At 41.0% G+C, this 12,548-nt stretch overlaps 1 protein-coding gene across 1 annotated transcript in view; it reads right to left on the bottom strand.

Moving 5' to 3' along the window:
- LOC134622187 (alpha-2-macroglobulin-like) overlaps window positions 1-12,548 on the bottom strand; it is a 32,710-nt gene that overhangs the window by 6,323 nt on the left and 13,839 nt on the right. Inside the window, exons 20-30 of the mRNA XM_063467990.1 lie at window positions 11,995-12,121; window positions 10,919-11,040; window positions 10,770-10,821; window positions 10,420-10,503; window positions 7,200-7,376; window positions 6,874-6,949; window positions 5,817-5,973; window positions 5,219-5,293; window positions 1,365-1,527; window positions 1,103-1,290; window positions 404-616 (exon numbers count right to left, since the gene is read on the bottom strand). Coding sequence (XP_063324060.1) covers window positions 404-616; window positions 1,103-1,290; window positions 1,365-1,527; window positions 5,219-5,293; window positions 5,817-5,973; window positions 6,874-6,949; window positions 7,200-7,376; window positions 10,420-10,503; window positions 10,770-10,821; window positions 10,919-11,040; window positions 11,995-12,121 — 1,434 coding nt within the window. The remainder of the gene's footprint in view (window positions 1-403; window positions 617-1,102; window positions 1,291-1,364; window positions 1,528-5,218; window positions 5,294-5,816; window positions 5,974-6,873; window positions 6,950-7,199; window positions 7,377-10,419; window positions 10,504-10,769; window positions 10,822-10,918; window positions 11,041-11,994; window positions 12,122-12,548) is intronic.

Below are 12,548 nucleotides of genomic sequence, written 5' to 3'. Positions count from 1 at the left end.
ACACATACTTTTATATTCATACCTATATGTCTATATTCATCTTAATATGAGTATCTCTGTTATATCTACACTCATTTTATACGAGTGCTTCATGTTTGTTGTATATTTGCTGCTATGACAACTCAATTTCCCTCTGGTATAAATAGTTTCCCTGATTCTGATACAGACAGAAAGTTCATTTATTTTTGCTCAGTTCTCTAATTTAGTTTGAAATAGCATTGTACTCTCTACAGTTATTACTGCCAGGTCTAATGTCTTTATTGTGTATGAAAATAATGTGCAAGATTAGCTTTATTACATGTGGAAATGCTAATGCTCTCTAAAGTTTTATAAGTAAAAAGAAAAAGAAGAAAGCCTTTCTCTGACATCAACCAGGAGCTTGTCACATGATGCTGTCACTGACCTGCACTGAAGCACATGCAGTGCCCTTCACCTCCAGGCTGTATTTTCCTGACACGTCCTGCAGCGCCTCCTCCTGGTAGAGCAGTTTGTTGCTCTGATTTACATCAAATGTCAGCTGACTGCTGGGAGCCTGAACTGTCACTGTGCTCCAACCTTCAGGACTGAACACCAGAGTGGAGTAGAGAGCCAGAGCCTGAAGAGCCACCACCGTGTCCTACAGGATGGATGCATTGTGGTTAACACACACAGCATATGTCTCCATATTACATGGGCTTAAGTGGAATAGACATTAAGTTAAAACTCTCACAAAAGAGATCCTTAATCTCAAGTTTTCTAAATTTCACTTCCTGGTTAAATAAACGTTAAACAGGTTAAAATATCTTTAACTGAGAATCATCAAAGTATAGAAATTACAGGTATAAACTTGCAGGTGATCTGTTATTTACAGGCTGTTACGTGTAGTTAGTGTGCAGAAGTCTGAGGTGACATTGCTATTCTGTTAACACAATAAATTTTTAGACAAAACTTAAATGTCATATTCTAACTAAAGAATAAAAACATCCCTGCCTGGCTAAAACAAATCTGTTTTACATATCTGATAGAAAAATGAAAGCTTCAGTATTATTTCTTCTGTCTCTGATTCTGTCTAAGACTATATTAACTCAAAGATGAGCTTCATGCTGTTCGGGTGGTGTAGTACCTGAGTGGAGGAGAAGCCTCCGTAATAGTTCTGCTGCCCAGTCAGCCACCTGATAATACCAGAGACATATCCCAGATCCTCAGCAGTCGGGGAGGCGCTGAGTTTGGCCAACAGCACATAAGAACTGATCTCCACTGACAGGGAGGCTGATGTTTCTGCTGCTGTCTGAGACCAGTAGAGGAAACCTCCTACAAACACACACAATAACAGTCACAGTGATGCTAATAAAGCCTGAATGATGTCCTGCTAAAGGATGACTGACCTTCCCTCACTGCAACTGTGTCTAAGTGCTGCAGAAGGTGAGCTCGGGTCTCCACGTCTCCTGCCAGAGTGAACACATAGGCCAGCAGAGCTGTAGTGTAGGTGTTGCTCAGGTCACTGAGAGACTGCTTGAGACAAGCCAGGCTCTTCTTCATCACAGGATCCTTTAAATGATCAAAACAAAGAACTTCAATGGAAAAACAGAAATCTTCTTACATTAAACCCAGTAAGAGAAGAATAGGAGGCAGTTTTCCTGATTTAGTCACTCAAAACATCAGCGTGATAATAGAAAGTGGCAGATGTGGGAAAGCACAGCAATCAGAGGAAAGTACAGATCAATCTTCTAGTAGTATTTACAACATAAAGAACATATTGAAAAGACACTGTACAGGTTGGGTGGTGATACAAGTTCTTCCTGGTGAGAGTTCAGGTATGTGGATGACACCTGGGTGGAAATCAAATCTCAGGACGTTCCACAATTCACATTAACTCGGTGGAACGACACATCACGTTCACTGGGGAGGATATGGAAAGTGTCAGGTCAGCCTTAGACTGTGAGATTTCCATCAGTACTGGGGGACATTTAAAAGCTGATGTGTACCGTAAACCTAAGCTCCAGCTGATCCAGGAGAGAAGGACAACTGCTGCCTAAGTGAAAACCTGTAGTGATCCCGTACGTGTCAGAAGTATCAGAACAGCTGAGAAGCATTTCTTTTTCTAAACACTACGTCTCTGTGGCTTTTAAACCCCAAAACACACTGCGGCAAAAACTGGTCCACCCTGACACAAACAGAGTAACATAGTGTACGCTGTTAAGATCCAGGAGGATTACCAGGATCTATACATCGGGGAAATCGAACAACCTCTGGCTAAGAGGATGGCACAACACAGAAGAGCTACCTCGTCAGACCAGGACTCTGCAGTCTATTTACACCTACAGGCCAGTGGACACTCTTTCAATGATGAGGATGTACACATCCTGGACAGGGAGGAACGCTGGTTTGAGTGTGGGGTCAAGGAGGCCATTTACGTGAAAAAGAAAAGACCATCTCTGAATCGAGGAGGGGGCCTACAATGCTTACAATGCTGTGATTGCAGCCATTCCCCAACTCTCTGTGAATGGTACTCATGGACATTGATCAGTGGTCTTTGATCAGTGGGTTTTGGTCAGTGGTTGTTGATCAATGGTCATGAAAATTTGCATAATTATGATTAAGGAACTGACCTCCCAGCCCATTGTTCCCTCAGTGGGCTGGTTTCAGTCATTATGCAAATGTACTGTTTGTAAGATTGGGGAAATGAAGAACTGAAGAAGTCACTTGGCTGAGTGACGAAACGTTTCTCCCACTGAAAACATGCAGATGAACAGAATCATCTTTTTGGGGTATATGTAATATATGTATTAGATTGTATATTTTATTGTTGGTTTATACACTTTTGTGTATGTATGTATATATGCATACCGGCTCGGATGTCGCCCGGATCAACTATTGGAACAAGAAGTCATTGGTGGGCAAGAGATGAAAATAGGGCGTTGTTGGAATGCTACTATACAACTAACCCTGGCAGAAAGAGTTAAATGAATAGGATGAGGGACCTATGGAATCTTCGATACCTAGCATCCACATTAATGGCGAAACAACTAATAGCTCAGTGTTCCAACATTTGAAAGAAGGGTATTGCTTTCACAGTTAGAGATTTACGAGGTACAACACAAATGCTACGGCAACGGGGAGCCAGGACGACAGGTCCGTGGGGAAATGTCATCACCTCCACCCGAGATTTGTACTCGGGTACCCAAGTGCTATAGTGTGAGAGGAACTGACCTGAAAGATAAGATAATGGCAAAACTTGAAATCTGGATCCCCCATAGCTGGACTGCATGTACTGTACCAGTGTACCTGCACATGTGACGTGACAATAAAAGTGATTTGATTTGATTTGGTTACCAAGATGTGAAGATCTGCTAGATGATGTAAATGCGATACATACAGCCACAATTATCGAGACTAACAAGCTGATCTACACAACAGCAGCAGTGATCAGAGAGATGCTTGGCTACAGGTTGAACAGCCACAAGGAGAAGGAGACTAGAGGCTAAGATCAAGGAGGGAGGTTATCCAACTATCGGAGCTGCAGAAAGGTGTGACAAAGACGGTGCCCAAGAAGAAGTATAGCAAGCTGTCCATGGAAACTGCCAAGCAATGACTAACAGCCTTTGCCAGCACCTTGCCATACACTAGTGTGGCTCACACCTACTAGTGGAAGAAGCTGACTGCACTCCACGAGCGTCTGGCAGCACAAATGAGCCAGCTGTTAGTTGACGAGAGACATCCAGAATGGCTAACTGTAGGGCAGACAGTCCTGAAGGGATCGGTCCCATCCAACTAGGATGGACAGTCTTGAAGGGATCGGTCCCATCCAACTACCAACCAATAACATGCCTCAGTACCACATGGAAGCTCCTGTCAGGCATCATAGCGGCTAAGATGAACAGACACATGTTCCTGTGCCCCACTCATTGGCAAGAATACAAGAGGTGCAAAACACCAGCTACTTGTAACAATCAGCCGAGACTGCCTGGATTGATTACAAGAAGGCCTATGAATCAATGCCCCACAGCTGGATCCTGGAATGCCTAGACCTGTACAAGATCAACAGGACTCTAGGAGCCTTCATGAAAAACCCAATGGGGATGTGGCATACAACACTAGAGGCCAACTTCAAGCCCATAGCACAATCACCATCTACCAAGGAGACGCTCTGTCCCTATGGATACTGACTACAGAATGAGTTATTGTTAATGTTGTCAGCCATCTCCTGTACATGGATGACATCAAGCTGTATGCCAAGAGTGAACGAGACATTCACTGATCCACACCACCCGGATATACAGCAGCGACATTGGAATGTCATTTGGACCGGAGAAATGTAGTAATGATAACAAAGAGTCAGAACTGAGGGAATTGAACTACCAGAAGGCAATATTGCAGACATAGAGGACAGCTACAAGTACTTGGGGATCTAACAGGCAAATAGGAACCCCAAAGAGGCTGCTGGGAAAGCTGCAACCACCAAGTACCTGCAGAGGGTCAGGCAAATCCTGAGGTGTCACAGGATCCGGCCTATCAAAACCTATGCCCTGCCCGTCATCAGGTACCCTGCTGGGATAATAAGCTGGCAAAAGGAGGCTGGGGACTGGTGAGTGTCAGCATCACATTCCATAATGAACAACGAATATCCACAAGTACGAGGAAGATGGCCCCAACTGACCGAGTGCTCAGTGAATACCTCAGGCAGCAGAAACTCAAGAAAGAGGAGGAAGGCAAGGAACCATCATGGAAGGACAGGCCCCTGCACGGTATTTACCACCGGCAGATAGAGGAAGTAGATGATACCCAGAAATCCTACCAGTGGCTGGACAAAGCTGGACTGAAAGACAGCACAGAGGCACTAATCATGGCAGCACAGGAACAACAAGCATACCAGCCGGGTGCAAGATGCTAGCAGGCAAGGCATACATGGAAAGCCATAACCAAGTTGCCGACATACTATACAGAAACGCCATGATTGATGTAGCGTTTCCGAACGACAACAGAAGCTCGAGAAATACTAAGGGTTCAGAGAAGAGCTCAGGAAGATGTGGAGCATGACGGTAACGGTAACTTGATGCATGCTCCATATAAGAATGCCAATAGAAATAGCAAACGTGAGCTGTGTCATCTGGTGATGTTGGATGGTAGTGAGACCTGCTTATGTGTAGGGACTGCTGGTTGAACCTAACTCCATGGCTCAGCAGCACAAACTCTACTCCTTTTTTTGTTAAATACCTTGATATTCTTTGAGTCTACTCACATGTTGGGATGTATTCATTTCCAAGAAGGCAGCTGTAACGTACGCACTGAGAGTCACTTCATCAGATACACCACCCTGTCAACAGAAGACATCATAGACACTTTATCATCAATGCACCAACATTCAGGGAAATGAAGTCATGAAAATGATTTTTAGCTGCATGTGGTTTTAGTATCATGAATGTCTTAATGCATGTTCAAACATCCAGCTAAAGAGTTGAACAGGAAGTTGATTTTGTTCATCTGGACATTGTATTTCCAGTGAGATGGATGTTTCTTCACCTCGGGTTTCCCCAACTATATAAACAGTTTGTGTAATCATCTACTAATCGGAAGGCTGATGGTTTGATTCCCAGCTGCTCCAGCCTGCATGCAAAATATTTGTTGGCAAGATCCCAAGTTGGTCTCTGGTGCATACTTTGTATTTTGTATATATATGTGTGTGAATGCTACATAGAAGGCAGTGCTGGTGTGAATGGAGCAAGATGTATGGGAATGATTTCTTAAATATTATAATAGAATGTACTGGTGTGAGCTATTACAGTGTATCCACACTGGAGGCTGTTTCCACAGTCTAACAGCAAAGAACTGCAGGTTACCTTCATTCCATTGTGGAAGAGTTTCCCAGACTTTTCAAAACAGCCATTTTCTTGTTGTTTATGTTGCAGCCAGGACTTAGACTCTTCGATCTTTCTGGGATCAATATAGACGAAAGACTGAGCTTTGGCAAAACTTCTTACCACAAACGCAGTCAGCCTGACAAAAAGAAAACAACACTTACACGTCTTACAACGATGGAAATGTTTGACTGTGAGGTCACATTAAGAGAAAGAAATACTGATCATTTTGAAAACAAAGTTGAAATTTCAAAATTTAATTTGAAAATGTATTTTGAGAAAAAAGCCAAAATGTGGGCGAGTTATTTCAGGACAAACTGCCACGGTTGCTTTACCCTCTGAATTAGTGAAATCGTACTTCAGACTCAGTTTTAGTAACAAGGAAGGAACTGATGTCACTTGTAGCAAATAAAACCGTGTGGCAGTAAGTATAAGTACACTGAAAACCAGAAAGTGGTGCAGAAATCTGCATGTGGTTAGATTTGTATAAAAGGAAACACTGCTAATGTGCAGATGCAAGGATACCAATGGTTACACGCTCGTGGAATAAAGAGGATCTATGCTGCATCACAGGAAGACTGATTTATTTCACTACATCTACACAAGGCATTTTCTACAGGGTATAGCAGTTGTTTGAAACAACAACTGTAATCATTTTAACTGTTTTCTTAGATTTGAATTTGACTTTTTTCACAAAACAGTATTAAGACTTTATTACTGAAATAGTATTTAGACTTTTTTTTAAGTAGAATTACAACTTTAATCTTTAAAATTTGACTTTATTCTAATAATGATCAATAACATTTATTGATTATGTGGCTCTAATGCTCCTTCCTACCTACTAAATTACACAGTATTAACCAAAAGTTTTTAGCTTATTCAAAGGATTAAATGTAGAATTATTTTAAGTATTAGAGGCAGACATGTTTATGTTATTAATGGTAGTCAAACTTCAAGAAACGTCTTCTGTTTGGTGGGATATTTAAAAACTAGTGTAACCTCTCTGGTTTATGACATGTTTGATCAGTGATGTTCTCACCAAGTGTTTCCTGGTCCTGTTCCAAATGTGGTGTAAGCACCATCAGCACTTTTGTAGTTGAGCTGTCTTTGGTATCCTGTAACAACAGGGACACAATGATCGAGACATTGTTGCTATGGTGATGATTGGACTCCATTTGTTTATGGATCTGCATGTGTACATCAAGATTTGGGAAATTCTACGACTCTTGCTGACAGATGAGGAAAATGACACATTTGACCAAAAACTGTGGCTAATGTTCTGCCTCATGTCGGCTTGTTTCTTGAACCGTGTGTGTTGAAGTGATTCAAATGATTTCCTTCTTAGAGGAAACAATGAAAACTTGCCACTGGTGAGGAAGTTAGTAGCTTTTTCCATGATGGCTGTGGTGAGCTGCTGTGTGCCTTTCAGGTAGTGGAGGATGTAGATGTTGGGGGCCAGGAGAGCCATGTTCTGCTCCCCACATCCATACGGCATCTGCAGCAATCCATCCAGGTTCTTCAGAGCCCGGCCGAGGATGTCACCTGATCAAAAACACTGATTCACTAAAACTAACAAAACTAGCGTGAAACAACTTTGTATTATTGGGCAAAGATAACCTGAATAATTTCAATATGCAATTTTAAACGATGATTTCATTTGCTGAGCGAAAAGACATCCAAACTGAAAATCGTAGATTGACTGTGATTAACCAAATATTTCTGAGAAGACTGAGTTTCATTTCACCAACCAGACCCAGACCTGATTAAGGCCAGACCTGCTGGATCAAGAAATCACTCAAGTACCATCTGTTTGACAAATGGAAGCAGGCTAAAAGATGTCAAAAAGAAACACGTCATTGCCATGACCAAAAGAAATTCAAAAATAGGCGAGAACTCTTGAGATCTATCAGTTTGGACAGGGTTAAAAACAATTTCTACAGCTTTGGAGCGCCAGTGCAGCATGTTGGAACCCATTATCCACAAACTGAGGAAACTAGAAAAGATGTGGCCAAAATTACTCCATTAGCACATCGACGACTCACTGAAAAAGTCCAACGAATCCCAACAACACCCAGAACTGAAGGCCTTGCCTTCCTCTGTAAAGGTCAGAGTTAACGATTCAACAATACAAAGGAGACGGGGCAAAAACAGCATTCATGGACAAAACCACTGCTGACCAAAAAGAACACAAAAGCTCATCTCACATTTGCCAAAAAACATCTCCATGCTCCACAAGATATTTGGAAGAATATTATGTGGACTGAGGAGAAAAAGTTTTGAGTTTTGTTGCATTTGGCTTAAAAGTGACGCATCATAGAAAGAACATCATACTAACTGTGGTGGTAGCAGTGTGAAGCTCTGGGGCTATGAGGCGTAGGGGTGTCTGTGGCTCAGCTGCAGGGGAGGGGTGGGGCATTGGGTTCAGGTGGTTAGCGACGGAGGAGTCTGGTTAAGGCAGCTGGTGGCCAGTGTTAAATCATGCCTCTGCTGTTTCAGTAGCACGCCACGACCTGGAGGGAAGAACTCTCTACCAGGAGAATGTCCAGCTATCAGTTTGAGCCTTGAATCTCAAACTTGGGCAATTAACCCTCTGGGGTCAGGGTATAATTGGCCGTTTTGACTACTTTTGATTTTACCTCTATATCTCACCTTTAAAAACTGTTTATCTTGCCTTGTTTGGTATCGTTACTTTCAGCACAACTTCAAATATCTGAAATTTGAGTTATTTTTTCATTTTGGCATACTATATTAGAACAATTGATCTAAATTCAGAAAAAAGTAGAAAAAAGTTATATCTTTTACTGTAAAACCCACAAACATGTTTAACAAATCATTTTCATAACTTGAAATGCAAATATGAGTTGTGCATTTCTAAAAATTATGCACAGGTTTTGCAAACAACAAAATTATATGGTACTATTTACCTAGAAATACAGAAAAGGCATCAGGCGTTTTTTATATAACCATTTAAATCTATTTACAGAACAATCAGGTGTGCTGCATCAAATAAGAAGGCACACAAATTATTTGTGCCAGTCCAAAAAAATCGTTTGTGTTCAGTATAAGACAGAGGAGAACAGCACAGGCTTAAACCGCTTTTTTGGAGCAAATGTGACATTCAGCACTATAACTGACACACAATACAAAACAATAACTACACAACACACTAACTATAGCCTCCAAACACGCTAAACGTCACTAATGTCTCACATATGAAAATTCGCTCTCTCTCTTTCTCTCGCTCGCCCGCTTTCCGTCACTACTAAAACTTCCCCTTCTCCCTAAACAACCAAGTGCCACATGTTGCCATATCATTTTTTGATTGGCTGACATGTGTTTTGCAGTGTTTTGTGTTCTTTCACTTTAAATTTGTTTAAAAGGAAAAAGCTGAAAATTTAAATAGTTATAAATTGAAATGTAAATAGTTTTTTTGTATTATATGATTTATTTATTACATTTTATGTGGAGCGAATAAATAAAAGTATGTTTACGGTGGCCCCTACAGACAAAATACGTACAAACTCCAAAACACTTACAAATCACAACAGAAGTGGTCCAGGATGCTCGGCGCAGTGTTGAGCTTTTGTTACCTAGTGGCTACACAAGCCAGGAAGTACCAACGACCAGATGTGGTGTGTGGTAGTAACAGGTAAATGAACATTTTTTTGAATTATTGGAATATATATGAGTGATTGTGTATAAATACACAAACAACACACATATGTTTTCAATTGTGAAATCTAAGTGATCTAGGTAGCTCTGGAAGGTCAGTTAATGCTAGCAATGTGTTTTTGAGTTTGCAAGTGCTTCGGAGTTTGTGCGTGTTTTGGACTTTACGTGCTTTGTCTCTAGGGGCCACCGTATATATTTATATATAAACATATAAATAAATTCACGTTTTTTTTACATTAGTAATTTCTTTTGTGCATAATTTTATGTTGCTGTAGATAATAAATAAAATAAAGCAACAAAACAACCTGAAGAGCCGGTTGAGAGCTGAAAGACCCGGCTCTTTTTAGTGAGCCGAGCCGAAAGAGCCGGTTCTCCAAAAAGAGCCGGAATTCCCATCACTATCTTGTAGCTGTGTCGTCTTAAATTGGTCATGTGATTTTGACGTGCCGGCGCGTCCGTCGACCCCAGAGGGTTATGATGGAAAATGATCCAGAACGCCAGAAAGTGGCCGAGTCAAAATCTGGACTTAAATCCTACTGACATGATTCTGCATGACCAGAACGATTACGCTGGAAAACCCTCTGGTGTGACTGGGCCAAAACTCCTCCACAGCGTTTCAAAAGACACTTATGACAAAAGCTAGACTGCAGTTCTTCCTGCAAAGAATGGCAAAACCAGCCTTTTGTTTTTGGGGTCCATTTATTTTTCACATAAGGCCAGGAAGATGTGGGTCACTTTTTTCTATTTATAAATGAAATCATCTTATAAAAGCTGAATACGGTTTTTACTTTTACTTGAAGATGAGGTCCCTTTTATTTTCTGTTGTTTTAGTAATTTACCTTTTTAACAAAGCTTTAACTTGCCATATTTTTATTTGGCTGAATCAAAATTGAGATGAAATCATGAGGTTTACCCAGGACTGATACAGAAGTGCGGGCAGATCCTTCTATCACATTCTCAGGCAGATGTATCTCTGCTTCCTCTGTCAGCGGGCTTCCTGTGTACAGACACAACAAAAGTCCAATCAGGAAGTCACGACTGCAACAGAGTTACTGTTCAAAGTCACCAGGTGGCCTGATCTTCAGCACATATCGTTACATTCTGTGAAAGTAACAGGTGAAAATTTGGCACATTTTTATTAACATTATTACTTTAAAAATAACATTTTATTTACACAATGCACTCCACTGCTAACTTTGAGCATTTAGGTCATTTGTTTATTTACATTATGTAACTGGTGTTGCTGATGGACATCACACTGACCTTTTGGACAAAGAAGCCAGTTGTACGTCTTTGTCATCTCAGTTCCCTCAGCCTGAGGAAGAGGACGTGCAAAATTATCTTTAAAAAGAGTAACAATTTAAATTTTATGAGTAAAAATGTTTTTCTGGTCTTGTATTTATGACACTGACCTTCACTATGAGAGATTTGGTGACCACGTCGATGCGACCTCTGTCTGGTACGCTCACAACCTCATTATCACATGACACATGGGACGCTACGGCCTCAGCAGACACAGTCACATTCACAGCCCCTAAAAACAGCAGCACAGGTCACCTTCTTTATCTCTCCATTAAAATTCCTGAGGTTATTTTACAGATTTTGTAGAAACTAGAAGGAAATGTGTTGGGACAAAAGGAGACAGTTAACTGTGATCACACTAGATCTAAATCTAGATCTCTAGATTTAATGTTGGATCTAAATCGAAGGTAAGATAAATTATAATTGGAAATTTTACTGCATCAGGCATGAAAACCATGAGCTGAAAAAAAAACAGTCCAAAATGATGTCAGGGTTGCTGCTGAGTCCTGCTGGAGGCCAAAGTACTGCAAATCATAAGATCTAATTAAGATTAAGAAGAAATTATTTACATGGTAATGCAACTGCAAACAGTCTTTTCTAATCATACTGTCCAAGGGAAGCATGCATAATGTAAATAATTAATGAGAATTGAAAGGAAGGTTTCAAAATGACTTATAATTGGCTAAGACAGCTGCATTAAGTAAAGCATGAGGATGGAGGCAGCTGCTCCCCTCAGACTGGAGGTATAGACGTTCTGCCCCACTCCCTACAACCCCCACGTTTAGCCTTCTAAACACAGGGGTTATATTCTTGGTTTACCTCGATTTGCAGCTGGATTTGACTGTCTACATGTCCTAGCTCTACACTGCACACTCACTGTTGTCTAATGCACATACAGCATTCTAAATTCCATGAATATAGCTTATTGGGTCTCAGATTGTCTAATTTTATTATAACTTATATTTCAGCAGTAGTTCCCACATAGTGTTTTTTTATAATTGCTCTTTATTGTTTTAATCTCCATTTATTCTATTTAGCCATCTTATGTGGATTCTTTTTTCTTGAAGCTGCTTTTAAGTCACTTCCTGAGAGTTCACTTCCTGCTCTGGGTCCTGCACTTGGGTCGTACTCAGTCTGCCACACAGCGGTTTCCTGGCAGTGTGGAGGACCAAAGCCTGATTCTCACCTAAGGCTGTTGGGATCATGGTCCAGCTGAGGGTCTTACGCTCGTTGGCACACAAACAGGATGTGTACAGGTCACCAGAGAGAGGCGTGAGGGTGTAATCTGAGGACGGCCCAGGAGTGACAGTAACCTGTACGAGGAACACAGACAATATATTTTAAACTAGCTCAACAATCTCATGGCTACATTTAAACCTGAGTTCAAATGTGAACACATTTTTAAGCATCTAAACGAATGCACAAGCCTGATGTTATGAACTCATGATCAAAGTAGACCTTCATTTTACTTGGATACTTTAATCACTCCCTTCCTAATCGTTTCCCTCCATCTGTTTTCTTACAGCTTCCACACTAAACTCTGTTCTACAAGGTGCATGAGCGCACAAAGAAAGCTAGAGGAGGGTTGGTAGTGTAAAGACATTTGATTGGGCGATCCTGTTGTCAGTATTTGCAGGTGAGCTTGTAGGTGTTGGTGAGCAGGGGCCCTTCAAGAACGGCCTGCATCCTGCATGGTTATATTGCCAAAGAAAAAAATATTTTCTGTTGTATTTTAATAAC

The sequence above is a fragment of the Pelmatolapia mariae genome, linkage group LG3_W (genome assembly GCF_036321145.2).
Source record: "Pelmatolapia mariae isolate MD_Pm_ZW linkage group LG3_W, Pm_UMD_F_2, whole genome shotgun sequence".
In the NCBI taxonomy this organism is placed as follows: Eukaryota; Metazoa; Chordata; class Actinopteri; order Cichliformes; family Cichlidae; genus Pelmatolapia; species Pelmatolapia mariae.
The sequence above is the reverse complement of the archived record's forward strand: the minus strand, read 5'-3'. Positions and strand labels throughout refer to the sequence as shown.